The sequence below is a fragment of the Microtus pennsylvanicus genome, chromosome 7 (assembly GCF_037038515.1).
Source record: "Microtus pennsylvanicus isolate mMicPen1 chromosome 7, mMicPen1.hap1, whole genome shotgun sequence".
Taxonomy (NCBI): Eukaryota; Metazoa; Chordata; class Mammalia; order Rodentia; family Cricetidae; genus Microtus; species Microtus pennsylvanicus.
The window spans coordinates 10,985,903-11,003,168 of record NC_134585.1 but is presented as its reverse complement, the minus strand read 5'-3'; the positions used below and the strand labels follow the sequence as shown (position 1 = coordinate 11,003,168).

Here is a 17,266-nt window from a genome sequence, read left to right as displayed (position 1 = left end):
GGGTGATGTGTGAGAACCTGTCTGGAGAGGAGGTAGGGCTTGGCGGAGGGCACCTGTCTTGCCCATCTCCCAACATGACAGCCCTGCTGAGCCTTTTGCAAGCATTGGCCTTTTTGCTGGTTCCTGTGATGCTTCTGAATCCTCCTTGCACATGGAAAAGCTTGGGGGAGACTACGTCGGGGGAAGCAGGAACAGCGGAAGCAGGCGGGGTTCAGCCTGATGTTATTAGTGGGTGACCTCCCAGGCAACTACGGAACAGTTGGCAAAGCACAGGCAGACGCACACGGGGAAGAGGTAACACGAGCTTGTTTTCTTCTTGTACAGGCAGGGAAGGGTGTTCCTGAGTACGCAACAGAAGAGGTAGGAGTACAAGCCTGCTGAGCTAAGGGTGTCTCTCTTTTTCTGGAGGACTTGCTCTCTCTGCTCAGGCCCTGAGGCCTCTCCTTACTGTGGGACTGGGCCTACCGGGCTATCCAGTTGGGTCATGGTGCAGTAGCCAAGGCAGCTCGGTTCTGGGGGCCCTCACAGGATGGGCAGGCAGTCTATCAGGCTCTGGGAAGTGAGGGACTTGTGAGCTTCCAATGCAGGACCATTTGGGCTTGGGACCTGGGCACTCCAGCTCTAGGACAGGGCAAGAAGATCCCTCAAGTCCGAGAAATCAGAGCCATAACCATTAGCAGAGTTCAGGTTACTGATGGAGGATTGGGGGGTGGGGGTTTCAGGAGTTGGCATATCTGGCATCGTGTCTCCCTCAGTCAGGACAGGTTAGTCACAGGTTTGGGGTCCGCAGCATTGAAGGCACAGATAGTAGACGTGGGAATCAGGACTAGGGTACATGTGACTGGGGCTGCTCCTGCGAGGCTGGGTCTTGGCGGCCATGATGCTGTCCACTAAGCGTGCTCCTGTGTCAGGGCTGTGAACTCCACATGGCCCTGTAACGGATATGGGTTTAAAGTGGTACATGGGTCCCACCAACTGCTTCTTGGGCCTAAGAAAGCTAGAGGGACGGAGGGGGGGTTCTTAAGTGATGTCCTCCCGCGGGTGGAACCTTACATGTTGTTCTTCCTGCGGCGGTGCAGCAACACATAGATGATAGAAATCAGGGCCACGATGGCCAGGCCTCCGAAGATGATACTCAGCAGCACTGTGTAGCTTCGTCCTGGCAGAGATGAGAGTAGCAGACAGCGGTCAAGGAGACACAGGTGTGCAGAGGCCAGATGGCTCACAGGAGGGGCATCTCACCTGGCTGACACTCTGGGGTAGGTGTAGACCAGGTACCATCAGCTCGGCATTTGCTGGTCTCGGACCCTACCAAGCTGTAGCCACTGTGGCAGCTGAAACGAACGGTGGAGTTCACCAGATACTTCAAGCCTTCCTTGTGCCCATTCGAGGGTGGGGGTAGCCAGCCACAGGACACCACTGGGATAGGGGTAGAGCACCAAGGACAGGCCTGAGCTGCTGGCCGCTGAGCGGGGCTCGACAACCTGAGGGGTCCACCGCTTGACCCCCTTACCATCCCCTACCAGGTTGTAGGCTCCCCAGACGTTCTTGGTGCAGTCGGAGGGCCGTCCGTGTGGCATTGCCCACACTCACGCTCCCTGTGCTTATCGCGTCAAGGATGCAGAAGCGGTCATTCTGGCACAGCCCGGACACTTCTTCTACCTGGCTGAGTGTGAGCTCGTTGAAGAAGAGTGGTATGAAGTTGGGGTCGTGCTTGGGTTGGTTCAAGAATTTGGAGACCAGAAATGAAGAGTCATAGGTGAACAAGGAAGAGGTGTTGGGAACAGCCCCTGGGGAGACAGGCGGCAGTCTTGTGTGGGCACAGTTCCCTGCCACTGCCAAGTTTCTCTCCTTGATCTGTTGTCACCCTGTCCAATCCCCTCTCACCCTCCCTGCCCTGCGTATGTCGCCCCCCTCCCCCAGGGTCACTCACAGTTGGCTCCAAACTGGAACACCTGCTGATCGCTGGCATCCGGGGGCAGGACCTGCTCATCACGCAGGGTGAAGTCATCTTTGGGGTTATCATTGAGTGTTCCCAGGAGACCACGGGTGTGGGTCAGGAACTTCTCAGGCAGCAGGACGGTCACACTCAGAAAAGGACCTTGTACGCTGACCTCAAGGCCAGCCCCCGATGACAACATGATTGACACCTTGTCCTCAGAGGCCACTGACAGGAACATGCCTGGCCATAAGTAGATATGGGTTAGGGTTGCCCTCTTGGCTCCTGTGCTCTGCCCCCCAACCCTTGTCACAGCACCAAGGTAGGGTAGAGGGTACTTAGAGGAAAAAGGAGGATGCACCCAGGACTAGCTACTGACTCTGGCCACCATTCCCATCTCACAGCTGCATGCATCCAGACTGCAGGTGGCTGGCCCCAAGGCCATCCCTGCAGGGATTTCCCCTTCTCCATGCTGAGGCTACATGTTTGGGGTCAATCCCCGACGTGACTACAACAGCCTGGCCTGCTGGGGCTTTTCTTGAAGGTCTTTTGGATGCTCTCACCCATCCCCCGTAGGAGCCATTTCATGGTTCAACTCTGGTGTAACACAGCCTGGTGGTAAGGGGGACGGATGCCACTGCTGTGGCTCCTGGCTGCCACTTCCAACCCGTCTTAGCCCGTGTTCTTAAATCTGTAGGGCCGGCTGGTGCCTTTGCAGTGGGTTTTGAAAATGGAGTAAGGGGCCACAGCAGGAGGCGAGTGCCATCATCATGGTCTTTAGGCTTCTGTGGGCTGTGTGGGCTACATGCTAGTCACTGGCCTTTCAGGGCTCTGAGCAGGCCCTATAGTTTTGACAGGCATTCCCATGCATATGAAGGTATGAGAGAGACCTCGGGCTGAGCAACGGCTCCCTTTGGCCTAAGAGAGTCACAGGCAGGGCAAGGATCCCCCAACCTGTCACCATGTGCATCGTGACTTCTTCAAGGCCCGAGAAACCTTTGCTTTTGTATTTGAGCCCCAGAGTCTACCACCTCTTGTGGCAGGACTAGGGACAGCATGACAGCCATGGGTAATCCCTGCATCGGGCTTGGCCACTCACCCTTGAGGTCCATCCAATTCTGTTCAGTGAAACTGAGGGCTTTCTGGTTCAACAACACTTCCAGGGCCTGAGGATTGCCAGCTAACCGCACCTCTACTACATCCGAGTTGCCTTCCTGGACAGCCACTGAAGTCAGTCCCGTGCCACGGGCCTGGGTGCCTAGGTAGCGGGTGCGGAATGGGGTTCTTTTGGTTCCCGTCTACTACCCTGGATGACCCAACAGTGCCACCCCCAAATACAGACCATGGGGCCCTGCCTCACCATTGGGCATTCTCCCGGGCTCGGCCTGTCCCTGTACCCTCAGGTCAGTCAGTCTCGCCTCCAACAGCACATACTCGCCGCTCCCGCTGAATGAGAAGCTGGTGCCATCGAAGGTGACAAAGTGGGGGTCCCCAAAGGCAGAGGCTAAGGTGAAGTCAGAGGGTCAGGTAAATTTCCTGGGCCTCTTCCACCCAGGCGTGACCCTCCCTCTGCGATCAGGTACCCAGGCCCACACCCACCCAGGCGTGGAGGTCTGTAGGTGCGGCAGTCACTGGAGGGCCGCCGCTTCATGTAGCGGGGACACTCAGGTGCCCAGAGACAACAGTAATAGAAGCTGATGACATCGTAGAGCCAATGGGACATGCCGGGCACACGGGGCGGGGTGCGGTATGGAGGTGCACCCCAGTCATGGCCGCGGTCAGGGGTGCTGCCGCTCGTCGAGTCTGAGGTCAGGAGTTGTGTGCCTGCTGCCGTATAGCAGCACTGCTGGCCTGAGCCATACCTGGGGCTAGGGTAAGAGCAAGTCAGGGGCCATGCTGGCAACGTCCCCGGATCCCTGCCCATCCCTTATCCCTAGTCGGGTAGCTCACCTGGCCTGCACGGAGCGCACACAGTGCACAGCCCCTGGGTGGTAGGTGCAAACGCTGCCTTGCTCAATGTCACAGCCGTAGTCCGTCTGCAGAGTACCCAGGAGCTATCACCTGGGCTCTGCATCCCCTCCTCCCTGAGGACCAACCCCAAGGAGACCTTCAGATCCCACCCTACCTCCTGGTGGCCTCTGTCTACCTCAGTCAGGGAGGTTGGCCCCGCCTGTCCTCCTCCCGCTTTCTGGGGGGCCCTAATAGGTTCAGGGGCTTACAAAGAAGCGGCCAGAGTCAGCCCTGGCCTGGGCCAGAGTGCAGGGGCAGTCTGGCAGCTCCGTCAGGAAGTTGGGCAGCTGATCTTCCAGTGCCTCCCAGGCTAGGCATTGTTCACGGGCCCAGGCTACAGAGTCTGCCCGGAAGTCGTCCCCCAGGTGCCAGGCCAGCGCGTGATCATTGGTCCAGAGCGCCAGCACATCCCTGAGGGAGAAATGATGCAGCGGCTAGGGATGGGCTGCTAAGCACCTGACCCCCGGGTTTTCCTGGGCAAACTCTGCGGTCTGCAGGCGATGATCCCGGCGTATCGTCTGCCGAGGCCCTTACTGTTGCCCAGGATAGTTCTTGCTGCTGCTGATCCTCAGAGCTCCCACTTTCCACTTCTGGTGCTCAGGAGATGCGGGCTTTGGGGTGAAAGTAAAGACGCCGGAATTGGGGGTGTTTCCAGTCAGAGTGTACAGATAGGACCACTTTGCTGTCCAGTCCTCTGAGTAGGGTTTTCCTAGAGGAAGAGGAGACCATGATCAGCCCTCCCGTGGCCCCTTCCTTGCCTCAGTTTCTGGAACTGACGGCCTGACTGATAGGCAGAAAGCAAATGGATAGGAAGACGGTCCCTGTGGTTGGACATGCTCTCATGCTTCAGCAGGGTCCCCAGCTTGGGTGACCAGTGGGGACACTCTTGAATCACTGGCTCTGATCCATGCCAGGCTCAGAGGTGACAGAGTGGAGGTGGTTGCTTCTGTCTTCAATATACACTAGCTACTCAAAGGTCGCAGTATCCAACACTCTTGCTGGATCTGGGGTCCACCACGCATGCCGGAAGGGACTGTTCTTCTCTTCACCTAGCTGCAAAACCCTCCTCCTCTGCTACGCTGGCCTCAAATCTCTTCTGACTCTCCATTTGTAAACTGCTTCCCATTCCCCTGCCTCCAACCCCACCTGGGACTCATTGTCTCCTAGCTGAGGGTCTGAAGTTCCCAACACCTCTACCGGCCCTTGGCAGGCCCCACCTGTCTCCTCGTAGCCCCACAGCTCAATGGTGACAGTTGGCGTGGGCAGCACGGAGGTGTTCCAGGTGAGGCTGAGGTTCCCAGTGGTGTTGGAAGTGCCGTAATATTGCCAGCGGGTCTCGTTCACCAGCTGGCTCTTCTCAGACTCGGATACTTTGTAGGGATGGGCTGCGCAGGGGTGACGAATGAGAGGGGACTTGATGGCACAAGAGACCTGGAGGACTCTGAGAACCTCTCAATAACAAACAGTGAAAGCAGCCAGGTGACAGTCTCCCTCAGGGTCTCTAGGTGGGAAGACACCATGGCCAGGAGAGATGAAGGCCTGGCCTGCAGAGCTGAGGACCCAAGCCAGATTCCAGCTCTCATTTGGCCCTTCCTCAGCCCCTTGCTGAGGGACCATCAGGGGCCAAGTCTAGGCCTGAACCATCTTGATGGGGACCCCACAGCTCCAACTCCCTGTGGGCTGGGCCTCTGGCCTACATGCCATGGGTGGAGTAATGACAGAAGCCCTCACCCAAGGGACTGGTTCAGCCAGAGGGACGGGTAGGCAGACTGGGTGTAGTATCAGTATACATGGATTAACGTTGGGGAAAGTCCCCTGGCCTTGGGCTGCGGATGGGAACCAGGGCCCACGGGAGGGTGGGGTCTATGGGCTTAGAGCCTAGACCAGCTTGGCAGAGTGAGGGCTCACCAGCTAGCCAAGTGCCTGCACGAGGGAAGGAACGGCCGTTGTCCAGTGAGATGGTGAAGGGAATGTGGCCGCTTTCATAGAGCAAGGGTGATATACAGTGTACTCGGGTCAAATTGTCGATATAGCCAAGGGTCTCGATGCTGTCCTTAAACCTGAGGGAAAGAGATGGTAGAGTCAGCCTGAGCCAACAGCTCAGAAGACTTATACTGCTCCTCAGGGAATGGATTATCCTGTGTTCCTTTATCTTCCTGTGTGCCCTTGGTCCCAGGGTGCTACCTCCAGCTCCCCCCTACACATGTGGGGTTGAGAGTGTGGGAGCCCTGATGACCCAGCTGCTTAGGTCCCCCTACCTGCAAATGACGCCATCAGTAGAGCCAGGCCACTCCAAATGCTGCACCATGAAGTCTTTGCCACCCATCATGGAGCCCGAGGTGGGTGAAATCTCTAGGCAGTAGTCCAGAAAGTCTTCACAACAGGTGCCGAGGCCAGAGCAGGTCGGATGACAAGAGCAGAGTCCATCCTGTTCCCCACAGCGCAGGGAGCAGCTACTCTGGGCACCTGGAGAAGAAACTCTCGTGTATTGGGGTCAATTACCCTACACACAGGGCCTGTGTACCCTGGAGTCCAGGAGAAGCCTCAGTGGATGTTGACCAGGAATTGCTCTGGCTACCAAATGACACAGTGGAAAGCCATTGGTTCATCTTAGCACATAGCCAACAAGAGTCCCATTCAAGGTCCAGGAGGGAATGGTGTCTAGGTTGAGCTTTTCCCATCTTTTTCTGGGGGTAGGGTAACAGTTGAATTCCAGAGAGCCCCACCCTCTGCAAAGGCAGCCAGGACACTCCCTTTTAGGGGACAGGAGGAACATTCCAGTGAGGATTCCAGCACAATGTAGTTTGGGTGTACACCACAGGCATTGTGGACATCCTGTTCAGGCCTTCCGCTGTGGGCTGTGGAGACCTGTGGCAGGGCTAGATTTCAGCCCAGGGCTGCAAGGCCAAGACCGGGGTGGGGTGTTAAGTTCTCAGGCCAGAGCCCATCTCCCAGCAGGCTCTTGCCAGGCCCTTGATGAAGGAGGTCCACCAAGAGCCAGGCCCGGGCCTCAGCCACCAGCCCCACTTCACTAAGTGGAGTGTTTGCACGCCAAGAGCAGCAATAAATATTTATTGGCTAAGGACTCAATGACTGCAAGGGGTGTGGGAAGATGCTTCAAGATGCCAGGAGATAAAAGTATCAAAAGGGCGGTGACACTTTCCTGTGATGGAAGATAGAGTGAGGCGGGGGACTGCGGGCTGATAACTCCCAGCTCAGTTAAGGGAGAGGCTGAGGCAGGGGACTGTGGGCTAGTAACTCCCAGCTCGGCTCAACCTTCTTGCTAGATTTTCTTGATTCAGCTGATAGGGACCAGCACAGGGACAGACAGAGGCTGGAGCTCCATATGTGATCACACCCTTCACTGGGGCTAGGAGTGCAGGCCAAGGACTCTTGGGTCCCCCGCTTCCTTTCTAGACCACGTTCTTAAGTGTCCAGGGAGTGCAGGATGAGCTTGAGTCAGACCTCCCATCTCTACCAGAAATGTCTAGAAGCGGAAGCCTCAGAATTTCTTCCCAATACTCCCGAGCACAGCCACAGATGGACTGCCAGATGGACAGACGCTGAACCCAGAAGGGTGTCTGCTTAGGGCCTGCCTGCCAGATCAGGCAGATAAACAGGGAGGGCTCAGAGGGCAGAGTGGGGCATACCTGCTGTGGACTTGGGGCCTGGGGTGGTCACTAGCAGCATCAAAATCCAAGGCAGGAGGGCCAGCTTCATGGTGCGTCCTGGGTGTGCAACCAGCAGCAGGCAGCACAGAGGCTCAGATTGCAGGACGGGATCCCTCTCTGCTGGCCTGGCTCCGCCTACCGGCCCCGCCCAGCATTCTGCGGCACCACTCCTCCCCTTCCCTCCCCCCTCCTCTCAAAGTCCACAGGTGCCCTTAGAGACCAACAGCCTGATCTGCCTAGCTAGCACATTCTTGTTCCATCGGCACAGCCTTGGGACCCTGTGTGCGCATGAGGGGCTGGAGTGAACAGGCATCAAGACCTTTGGCACGTGAGAAGCCAGCTGGCGGACGCTGCAAGACAGCTCAGACCCTGGGTCACACAGTCCAGTCTTGTGTGCGAGGCTTCTGCAGGGTGGTAACTTAGTCCTGGTCCCTTCAGGACAGACGCAGGCCTCTGCTTTCCTTAGGGAGGTGTTGCTAATGCCCACTCAGCCTGACGGAGGTGGAGCGGGACTTAATCTTCTTGGCATGCAAGGTGCTTGGCATGGGTCACTTCTGATTCACAGCAGGCTTTAGAGGAGCCCAGGGCCCTAGTGTTGCCATTCGGTGAGCTAACATACCCTGTTCTGGGTTCCTGAAGCTTCTGCAGAGAAGGAGTCAGATGGAGACACTCTCGTGGCTCCTGGTAGTCCTTGATGCCAGGGTGGCCCATGAAGGCCCCCAAGCTTGGGCTTGTTACAGGAGAGGGAAGCTGCTGTTTCTCAATGCAGACACATTGGCTAGCCTCAGGGGAGGAAGAGGTAGGCAGGTTGGCCAATGAGCCGAAGTCTTCTGGTCTGGTTGGTGATCCTTCTCTGCTCCCGGGTCTCCGCCAGCCCATTGTTTCAGGCCTTGTCTCTTCTTAGTCAGGGCTGGAGCTCACCTGTGGATCTCCCTTGAGTGAGGAAACCTGTGGTCAGGAGCGGAGCCAAGCTGCTCCTAAGGTGACCGTGTCCCCACGATACCTGCCAACTCCACAGGTCTATGTGGTGAGAAGTCTCTCAAGGCCTTCACGCTTACCTTCCAGAGCAGGAAGAGAAGCTGTGTGCACACAGGTCCTGTGGCAGAGAGCAGCCTGTGCCAGTGTTCTGGGCCCAGGCCTGATATAGGTAGGCACAGAGGCTTGGTTGAGTGCCTGCTGTCCCTGATTTCTTGGCTCTCCAGAGGGTTGGTTGTATGAGGACTCAACTTGGGCCTCCATGTTTCTAGCTCCAAAGGGTCTGGACTAGGGATCTAGGTCTGGTTGAGTTTCTTCCTTCTCAATTGAGGGCATGTGCCCAGTCCATGAAGGCACAAAAGGGTACCTCATCTCCATTCTGGCCTAGAGCTTTCAAGGAAAGAAAAATAGGGCCCTAAAGTGCTGTGGGTGACAGCCATGACAGGCAGGTATGAGCCCCTGGAACCTCAGTATCTCCAAAATGAATGGCATGGAGCCCAGGAAAGGGAAAGGGCCAGAATCATGACTCTGATCTGGTGTGGTCTTAAAAGTTAACTTTTAGCCAAGTGCTGTGGCACACACTTGCAACCTTGGTCAGGAGGCTGATGCTAGGCCTGCCTGGGCTTCACAGTCTCAGGGCTTCAATCTGGTCTCTCTCCCCAGATCTTACATTTTTATTCTGCTAGCATGTATGTCTGTGCATATGTGTGCAGCGCCTGTGGAAGCCAGACGGGAGCACTGGATCTCCTGGAACTGGAGTTCTATCTGGATGTGGACTATTGCGTGTGTGCAGTCAGGGCTCTTAGTGGCTAAACCAAACCATCCAGCTCCCAAATCTTACTTCTGAGCCGGCAGTCCACACATACTGTCCCAGCTCCACACCTGTGCAGCTGGTCCTCTCTGGGAGGAGTTATGATGAGATACACCTCCCAGTTCCTGAGCTACCTTCTTCCCCATAGTGCCCTTCTGTTAACTCCTTGGCATCCACAGTAGGCTCTGCCTTCCTTGTGTTCTTACACTTAACACCATAGGAGCTCCAGGAAACCCGGCACCCTCTCAAGCACTGGTCCACCCTCACCAGGAGTCTCCCCAGAGTCAGCAGTCCAGGGGTTTCTGAACAGTAGTCCCTGTCTGAGAGTGGGGGGGGGGGCAGTCCCTGCACGAGGTGACCACCCCCAGGGTAAGTAAAGAAACAAAGACCATTTTCCCAGCTTTATTAGAAAAGAAACAATGACAAAAAGGGTATGGGGTGAGCTAGACTCTTGATGCTGCCACCAGAACCCATGTTAGTCTGTCTTGGCACTGAACTGTGGGCATGAGCTTGTACAGAAAGTCAGTATTCATAAAACAAAACAAAAAAGTGCCAGCCCTGCTGTGTAGACCACAACCAGTTCATCCTCATGTGCCTAAGATAGCTCTCATCTTCCTTTGGACCAATACACTGGGCGGACAGCCTCAACCAGGGCAGGATGCTGTAAAGAGGGAGCCGGGCAGGCTTAGGAGACCATGGGAAATGGTACCTCACATGGGCTTCTGGCCTTGCTCTGGGTATGGCCGTAGGGGCTCTAGGTGGCCCCCCTCACATGTCCATATAGTCGTCATCCTCGTCTGTCTCACTCTCCAATGAGGACTCCTGGCTGGATGTCTCCAGAACCTCCAGGGCTGGCTGGCACAGGCTCTCCTTCCTCACGTTGGCAGCTGACTGGGCGGAGAGGATGGCTGACTGCACACAGGGCAGGGAAGAACATGGTCAGGAGTGACCGGCTTTACCCTGAACCTCTTGACATTAACCCAAATTCTCACCCAGGCCTCCCTGTAGCTCAAGCCCCTTCGCAGACCTCCAGTATCATTAGCCCCTACACCAGGCCCCCTGCCTGGTACCCAGTTACCTTCAGCTTCTGCTTGGTCTCCTCCGAGATGCTGCCTTTAGGGGAAAGCAGGGTCGGGGTAGGTGGTGTGACAGTGATCTCAGGGGGGAACTTGGTGGTGGCCGAAGGGATCACCAACTTTGGCATGTTGGACAGGAGGCGGGATTTGGCCCTGCTGGACTCAGTCTTGCCTTGATGGCTCTCCGGTGACTGGGTACTTCCGCTGCTGGGGACCTTAGTGCTGGTGGCTGTTGGGAGACCTCAGAGTTTGAGTTCACTTGCCTGCTTAGTCTGCCTGTCCCTTCTCGCTAAGAACTCAGTTCCTCCTACGGAAGTCAGAGAGCCCATACCATGGATGCTTTTCTGGCTTTCTGCCTATGTTGACTGTTAGGGTCCCAGGCTCAACTCTGGTTGCAGACCTTGGCACACTAGGTTTGGACTTGCAGCTTGGAGCACCCTGGGCTCTGAGAGCATCAGAGGCTCCAGCAGTTTCTCTGAGGTTCCCCAGCACCGAGAGAACACAAACCCGCTGTTGCATCTTCTGAACTATTCCATTCCAAGGGGAACACAAGCTGGCCCCAGTGCATACTTTTTCTCTCTCACTCCAGTATGAGTAAGGAGCTGAGTCTCCTGGAGGCAGTCAGGGCCATGGCAGACTGCAGATCTGGAACCTGGCAGCCTCCAGGGAGCTGCATGAACTGGGAACAACCCAGCTGCCCTGGCATGACTCCACATTCTTTTAGCCTCATCTCTTTAAAAGGAGTGGGAGCTTATCCAGAGCCCTGCTTGGTCTTCGCGAGCTGGCGCCATATCCTTCTATCCCGAGTGGTCTAGGGGAGACCTCGCCAAGCAGTCTCAAGGAGCCTGACTAGGAGAGTGGCTAGTGGGTTCCCACAGAGAGGCTATCTCTCTGCTCTGTACAGACTTAGCTGCCCACAGAGAAACCTCGGTGACAGGCCCAAGCTCCTCCCCGTACAGAACTGCTCCTCTGGGCTTAAGAGAGACTCCACACCCGGTAGGACCCTTCTGTGGAGCTAGGGTGAAAGGAGGCTTTAGGGTCCCAATAGGTCCCTGTTAGACTCTAACCAGGGCCTTTCCTCATCTCTCTTCCAATCCACCAAGCTGGATGGATCCTCTGTGGGGAAGCCTACCTAGGGCTGTCATCTGAGAGCAACCTGGCGGGAGCTGGTGCTGGGCTCCCCTCAACTAGCCTTACCTTGGCTGCAGGTAGGCTCAGCACCTGTCTGGCAAGCAGCCTCCACTGGCCAGCAGTGCTGCCCAGTCAGGGGACCTGTGGCAGTCATTTTCATCTGGTGCCGTGGCTCTTGGGGTGGAAAGCTGGTACCTTCTGTTGTTCCTGACAGCTGCTCTTCTATCTCTATGGAGACACAGGCAAACTGCAGGTAACAACCCCATTCCGTGGGAGTTGGGGACAAGTCCCTCTTCCCAGATCCCCACATTTCTGTGACAGACTATTATGCCTTAGGACATGTAACAGGGAAATGTGGCCAATATGGGGACACTGGGCTAAGGTGGCTCTCCATCCCCACAGCCCTGACTAGTCTTTACAGTCTGGTACCATGTCCTTCCATCTTGAGTGAGTGACAGTCTTTGGAAAACCTGGCTAAGAGATCTTGAGGAGCCTGACTGGTAGAGTGGCTAGTGGGAATGAGAGAGAGAGAGAGAGAGAGAGAGAGAGAGAGAGACTCTGACTGACTATGTCTGTGCCCTGTCTCTGCCCACAGGAACTCACCTCTTGCATCTAGTAAGATACTACCACAAGGCTGTCAGGGGTGGGTTTATATGTGAGGAACCTAATCCCTCTTGTGGCTCATAGGAGTAGGAATCACAACCAGAGTCAAAACCACCAGCTAAGACCAAGGTAGACAGAGAACATGAGGGCACCATGTCTTCCTGCTGGACCGAATCCCTCCTTGTTTGGCACAAGGCAGGAGTCTGGCACTGGTCAAGTGTGCCAGAGCCTGAATGGCATTAAGGGACAACTGTGTACCTGTATTATCAGCTAGGATCTGCCTCCCACCTCCTTCAAGTTCACAGTGGTCTTGCAGGTGGTTCTCTCCTTCCACTCACTCAGGTACACTGTCTGCCCAGCTCTCACTCTGCCCGGACAGCCGCCACCCCCTTCCTCGGGCAGGGAAGAGGCAAGGGCCTGAGTGCCACGGAACTGTCCCGCCCAAGTCTCCACAGAGCTGTTCCAGGAGAGGAGGAATTGCTATGGAGCCCAGGATAGGTCCATGGGATTATTCAGTTTCAGCCTCCTGAGGAAGGGCTATACCACCACACCCAGCTTGAAGAAGGCCATAGCTTACCTGACCCGAACCACTCCCTCTCCTGTCTTCAATGCCTGGCAGTTTAGGTTACAGGCAAACAATGGCTGGCAGCATGGAGCAGCTCAGGATTCCCCTGCAATGTTCCCAGCACCACCTCCCATGTGCAAGGGAAAACCACCAAGCTGCCTTCCCTGGGTCCTGACCCAATGCCATATCCATCCATAGGGAGCAGGGGGTACTTCCCTGAGTAGCAAAGGTGGGGGGTCTGAGTTGGGTGTGAAGGCCCATGCACTCGATTTCAGCACTCGGTGGATGGAGACAAGAAGGCCTGTGGCAAGCTAGAGGCCAGCCTGGACTACCGAGACCCTGCCCAAAAAGTCAAAACCAAACCAGAGTATCCAAGTTTCTAGATGATATGAGTCAACAGGCCTGACTTCCCTGAGGTGGGCTCAGGCACACTCTGGGTAAGGCTTCCCCTCATGCCAGGATGGATGAAGGCTGCTTAGTGTGCCCAGCTGTCAGGTGCCTTGCTCTTCCAGCCCTGCAAACAGCAGCCCCAGGTGGTAGACTGTCCCAAGTCCTCCCTTCTACTGTTTACTATTCAAGGTCTTCACCGGTAACAGCAAACACTGGCGAGAATTTCGTTTCCCTCTATTTCCAAACACCCGAAATATGGACAGACACTTAAAAACCGAAACTGGTCATGGAGTCACACAGGACCACCTCAGGACCATGGGGAGCCCAGGCTTCCTTTCTAGTAAGATGCTTGCTGAGCATGGCCACAGGGTGCTGTTAGCAAAGTGTTCCTGTTCCCTGCCACAGATTTCAGGTCTGGCACCAGGTCGGGGATGATTGTCCTGGGAGGCATGGGGCCTGGCTCAGACTTCCCCTGGACTCTCAGGACCTGCATGAAGCCGACATCTTGGCATCTCTATACTGTTTAGGGCAATTCTTCTCCACATGCTGTCCTAACTCTACTCTTTACATGATGGCTTCAGGAAAAGGGACTCTTCTTCATTAAGATGGTGAAGCTGGCCACAGGCTGAGGCTACTTAGTCAGGCAGCAGCAGGCAAGATAAGCTGGGGCGGCATGGTAGCAAGGCAGAAGGCAGAGAGCCCTCTGCCTTGGGGAAAGCCCCACCAGGGTCTCCTCAGCAGCTGCCCCCTGGCTCTCCCATATGTACCTTGGAAGGGTGTCCTGTAGTTCTTGCTCTCAGGTAGGTATCTCAGCCTTCACTTAGCCCCACTTTCTAACCATCTGCTACTGAAGTCCCCCACTATGGCTGTCACTAAGCAGACTCTACCATCAAGAGAAACAGTGCACCCAGCCACACGGCTACACTAGCCTGTCAGGAACCTGGAGTTGGTGATGCTCTTTCCATGAGGGCTCGACTAGTTCCAGAGATGGAGGGTGTGGGCTTAAAGAGATTGGTCTGTCCCAAACTGGTCCCAACATCACCCCCACAAAGCTCTGGTGTCCATGGAAAATCCCTACAAACATCACATGCTGATACGGGAGTAGGGGGCAGGCTCGTTCAAGAATGTGAGTGCGCCTGGGATGCTCTGCCAGGCCTGAGTGGGCACAAGTTTTTGCTGAGTGCTGTCTCTACCCCATGTTCATTATATTGCTCCCGTGGTAAAAAACCATTTAGTCTAGTCTTGGGGGAATAACTCTGGTGAATAGATACCCAGAAATAACAGGTACTCTTTCCCGGAGCTAACCTCCAAAGAGAAAATGTGAACTGTGGGATTTTGCTTGCTTGGTGGCAGACAGGTGAGGGAGGCTGCCAGCCAGCTTTCAAGTGGTCTTGATGTCTACCGGCTGTACCTACCAGAATAGCTGATACCAACAGACAGGAGCAATGTGTGGCCCGGTGATGCTCAACTCTTCGGAAACTAGGTTGTAAGAGATGCTATGGCTTCCTCCCCACTCTAGCAGAACTCCGGCTCTCAAGGTAGGAGAGCACTAGGTTGTCAACAGAGAGACCCACAGGGGAGAAGACCCCAGTAAGAACCCGTTTCCCACACAGGTGATCAGCCACAGACAGCTGCATGGGAGACCTTGAACTAGGAATATTCCATCTACAACACTGGCCTGGAGCCCCAGTCCTCAGACTCTCCAAAGTCATGGAGAACATGGGTTAAGCAGAGGGTGATACAACCTGAGGTGAGGGGCAGGTGAGGTCCTTGTGGGCCCGTGCCCCCTCCCCCCCTGAACTCACCGCCACCAGCACAGCTCCGTTTATCTGCTAAGTGTGATTAGAAGGGCTCAGACTCCTGGAGGCAGAACCTAGCACGCGTAGCTTTCTGACTTTTCTGGGTGGCACTGGGGGTGGCACCCAGAGCTTTGTGCATGCTAGCCCGAGCCCACCTCAGATCTGACTGCTCTGTTCTGTGGACTTCAGAGGTTCCCTTGGAACAAATGGTGACAGAGAGTGTAACTGTGAGTAACTCGGAGCCTACATGGGCACAATCCTTGAAGTAACCTGGGGAGAGCATGAAAGCCCCAGTCACTGAGAGGGGCGCTTCCAACCCAGCCTCCCTACTATGCAGATGAGAGGGGAGACCACACAGTCAAGGTCCAACGCCTGCAGGCGGCAGACCCAGATGTGACCCACAACCACAAAACTGACTGGGAGGTCAGGCAAGCCCTAAGGGATGGCTCCAGGTATGCGCAGGTGACCCTGTGACATGGAACCCAGGACACAGACCAGGTCTCAAAATGGTAAGAGAAGGAAGGGTGGGCAGACTGGGGCAGAGAGCTAAATCTTAGCTATTTCAGGGTCTCCCGAGCCTGGCTATGGTGCCAGCATACTGGGAGTCAACCAGAAGCATGCAATGCCTGGGGGTTGGCAGAGTCTGGCACCATGCACAATGCCAGAGGAGTGTCTGCACTAATGAAGAGGATAGTGCCTTTATACCCCGTGTGTGTTGTCTTCATGCCTCTTCCTCCTAGAAAAGTTCCAGACCACGTCCTGCCTGCCATGCTGACCACCCTAACTGGCAGCTCCTGATTAAGACAGCCTGTGACACCCCATCCTGTATTTTCTTCACAGGTCCATCTACCTGGTCCTGGAGAGTACCTGGGGCCTCAAGGATGGCTGAGGTCAGACCCTTTCACAGCAGCCCAGTCTGCACCAGCTCCTGACCATCTTAGGTACTGTGGGGCTCTGCTGGGGCAAAGACCAAGACAACTGCACACCCCTCAGTGGTGGTGCCTGTCCCGCTCCTCCTCAGCCTTCCATGTGCAGCGAGGACAGGCACAGAGGCTGTGATGGTTTGAATGTAATTGGTGCTCATGCTCATAAGGAGTTGCACTATTAGGAGGTGTGGCCTTGCGAGGAAGAATGTTACTGTGGGGTGGGCTTTGAGGTCTCCTGGGCTCAAGCTACTCCCAGTGCCACAGTCCACTTCCTGTTACCTGCAAGATGTAGGACTCTCAGCTGTCTGTCTGCATGCTGCCATGATGATGATGAGGGAATAAAGCTCTATTGTAAGCCCCCCTAATGAAATGTTTTTCCTTTATAAGAGTTGCCGTGGTCATGGTGTCTCTTCACAGCAATAGAAACCCTAACTAAGACATAGGGCAAGGTTACCAGAGTTATGGACACAGGCAGTTCCAACTAGGCCATAAATAAATACTGTCAGCAACTGATACTAGACTAGCAACTGACTGCCCCAGGGTTTCCCCAGGGGTTCTGGAGAGCAACCCCCATGCCTCTTTGCCAATCCCACAGGGAAGGATTGCTGGTAAAGGGGACTAGGCTCTGGGAAAGCTGAGTATGAAAATCTCAGGTTGCCAGGTGGATTGAAATGGCACTTACCAGGACTCAGAGAGGCCATGCTGGTGGTAGCCTCTGGTCTGTGTGGCTGCAGAATTCCAGGATCTGCGGACAGGTCTGGGGTAGAGGCTGATGTGGAGGGAGGGCAACCGATGACAGCGGTGGCAGAAGACAATACAGTCTGAGGCTTGAGGTGGGAGTCACTGGGCCGCTGGAGGGCATCAGCTGGCAAGGGGTCAGGTGCTGTGGGGGCTACTGTGGCAGGGAAAAAGTTCTCTCTACTGTCCTTGGGGTGCTTGGGGGTGGTGGGTGCGTCTCCTGAGGCCTGCGACAGCAAAGGTAAGGTGAAGAAGGTCAATGGGGCCGCCCTCTGAGCACGCATTGCCCTGTCCCACCGCAGCCTAATCCAGTCCCACAGGACACTCCTTCTGGGCCCTGGAAGCCAACATAACATCATACATTACTCTGAGGTTCTTGCTGGCTGTGCCAGAGAGCTCAAACATTCTACCAGGACACAGCTGCCACCAACACACAGCCGAGAGTCAGCTCCTCCTCTCTGGAGACACCCACCATGCTTAGCAGAGCCTCATGAAGACCTGGCTTACTTCTCTGTCCCCTCCACAGTGCCAGTCGAGAAGGACCCATTCACCTATATCTCTATGGAGGATGTAGGCCCAATCTTGGGGCTGGAGGAATGGGCGGTAAACCTACGAGAGTGACTTTCCAAGGG

The 17,266-nt window shown here is 55.5% G+C and overlaps 2 protein-coding genes across 9 annotated transcripts in view; both read right to left on the bottom strand.

Annotated features, from left to right (window-relative positions):
• Positions 1-206: 206 nt before the first annotated feature.
• Susd2 (sushi domain containing 2) lies at positions 207-7,715 on the bottom strand. Its single transcript, XM_075979955.1, has 15 exons — positions 7,600-7,715; positions 6,208-6,415; positions 5,858-6,009; positions 5,167-5,334; positions 4,484-4,658; positions 4,159-4,360; positions 3,890-3,975; positions 3,539-3,807; positions 3,300-3,443; positions 3,039-3,197; positions 1,934-2,182; positions 1,524-1,790; positions 1,243-1,419; positions 1,054-1,159; positions 207-932 (listed from the first exon to the last, which is right to left on the bottom strand). The coding sequence occupies exons 1-15, from the start codon at positions 7,667-7,669 to the stop codon at positions 908-910; spliced, it is 2,457 nt and encodes an 818-aa protein (XP_075836070.1). The 5' UTR covers positions 7,670-7,715; the 3' UTR covers positions 207-907.
• A 2,079-nt stretch (positions 7,716-9,794) lies between these two features.
• The window catches only part of Cabin1 (calcineurin binding protein 1), a 122,694-nt gene continuing 115,222 nt past the window's right edge, over positions 9,795-17,266 (bottom strand). For all 8 annotated transcript variants that reach the window (XM_075979956.1, XM_075979959.1, XM_075979958.1 and 5 more), the window contains 4 exons: positions 16,579-16,861; positions 11,680-11,841; positions 10,485-10,711; positions 9,795-10,318 (listed from right to left, as the gene is read on the bottom strand). In XM_075979956.1, coding sequence (XP_075836071.1) covers positions 10,175-10,318; positions 10,485-10,711; positions 11,680-11,841; positions 16,579-16,861 — 816 coding nt within the window. In that variant the 3' untranslated portion in view covers positions 9,795-10,174. The remainder of the gene's footprint in view (positions 10,319-10,484; positions 10,712-11,679; positions 11,842-16,578; positions 16,862-17,266) is intronic.

Bases quoted from the DNA above. Each gene is read 5' to 3' on its own strand.
- Susd2 (XM_075979955.1), bottom strand. From the start codon at position 7,669: ATGAAGCTGGCCCTCCTGCCTTGGATTTTGATGCTGCTAGTGACCACC. The intron at 4,659-5,166 runs GTGGGGCCTGCC...CTCTTCCTCTAG, and splicing joins GTGGGGCTACGAGGAGACAG to GAAAACCCTACTCAGAGGAC. The intron at 1,420-1,523 runs GTAGGGGATGGT...CCCCTATCCCAG, and splicing joins TCTGGGGAGCCTACAACCTG to TGGTGTCCTGTGGCTGGCTA.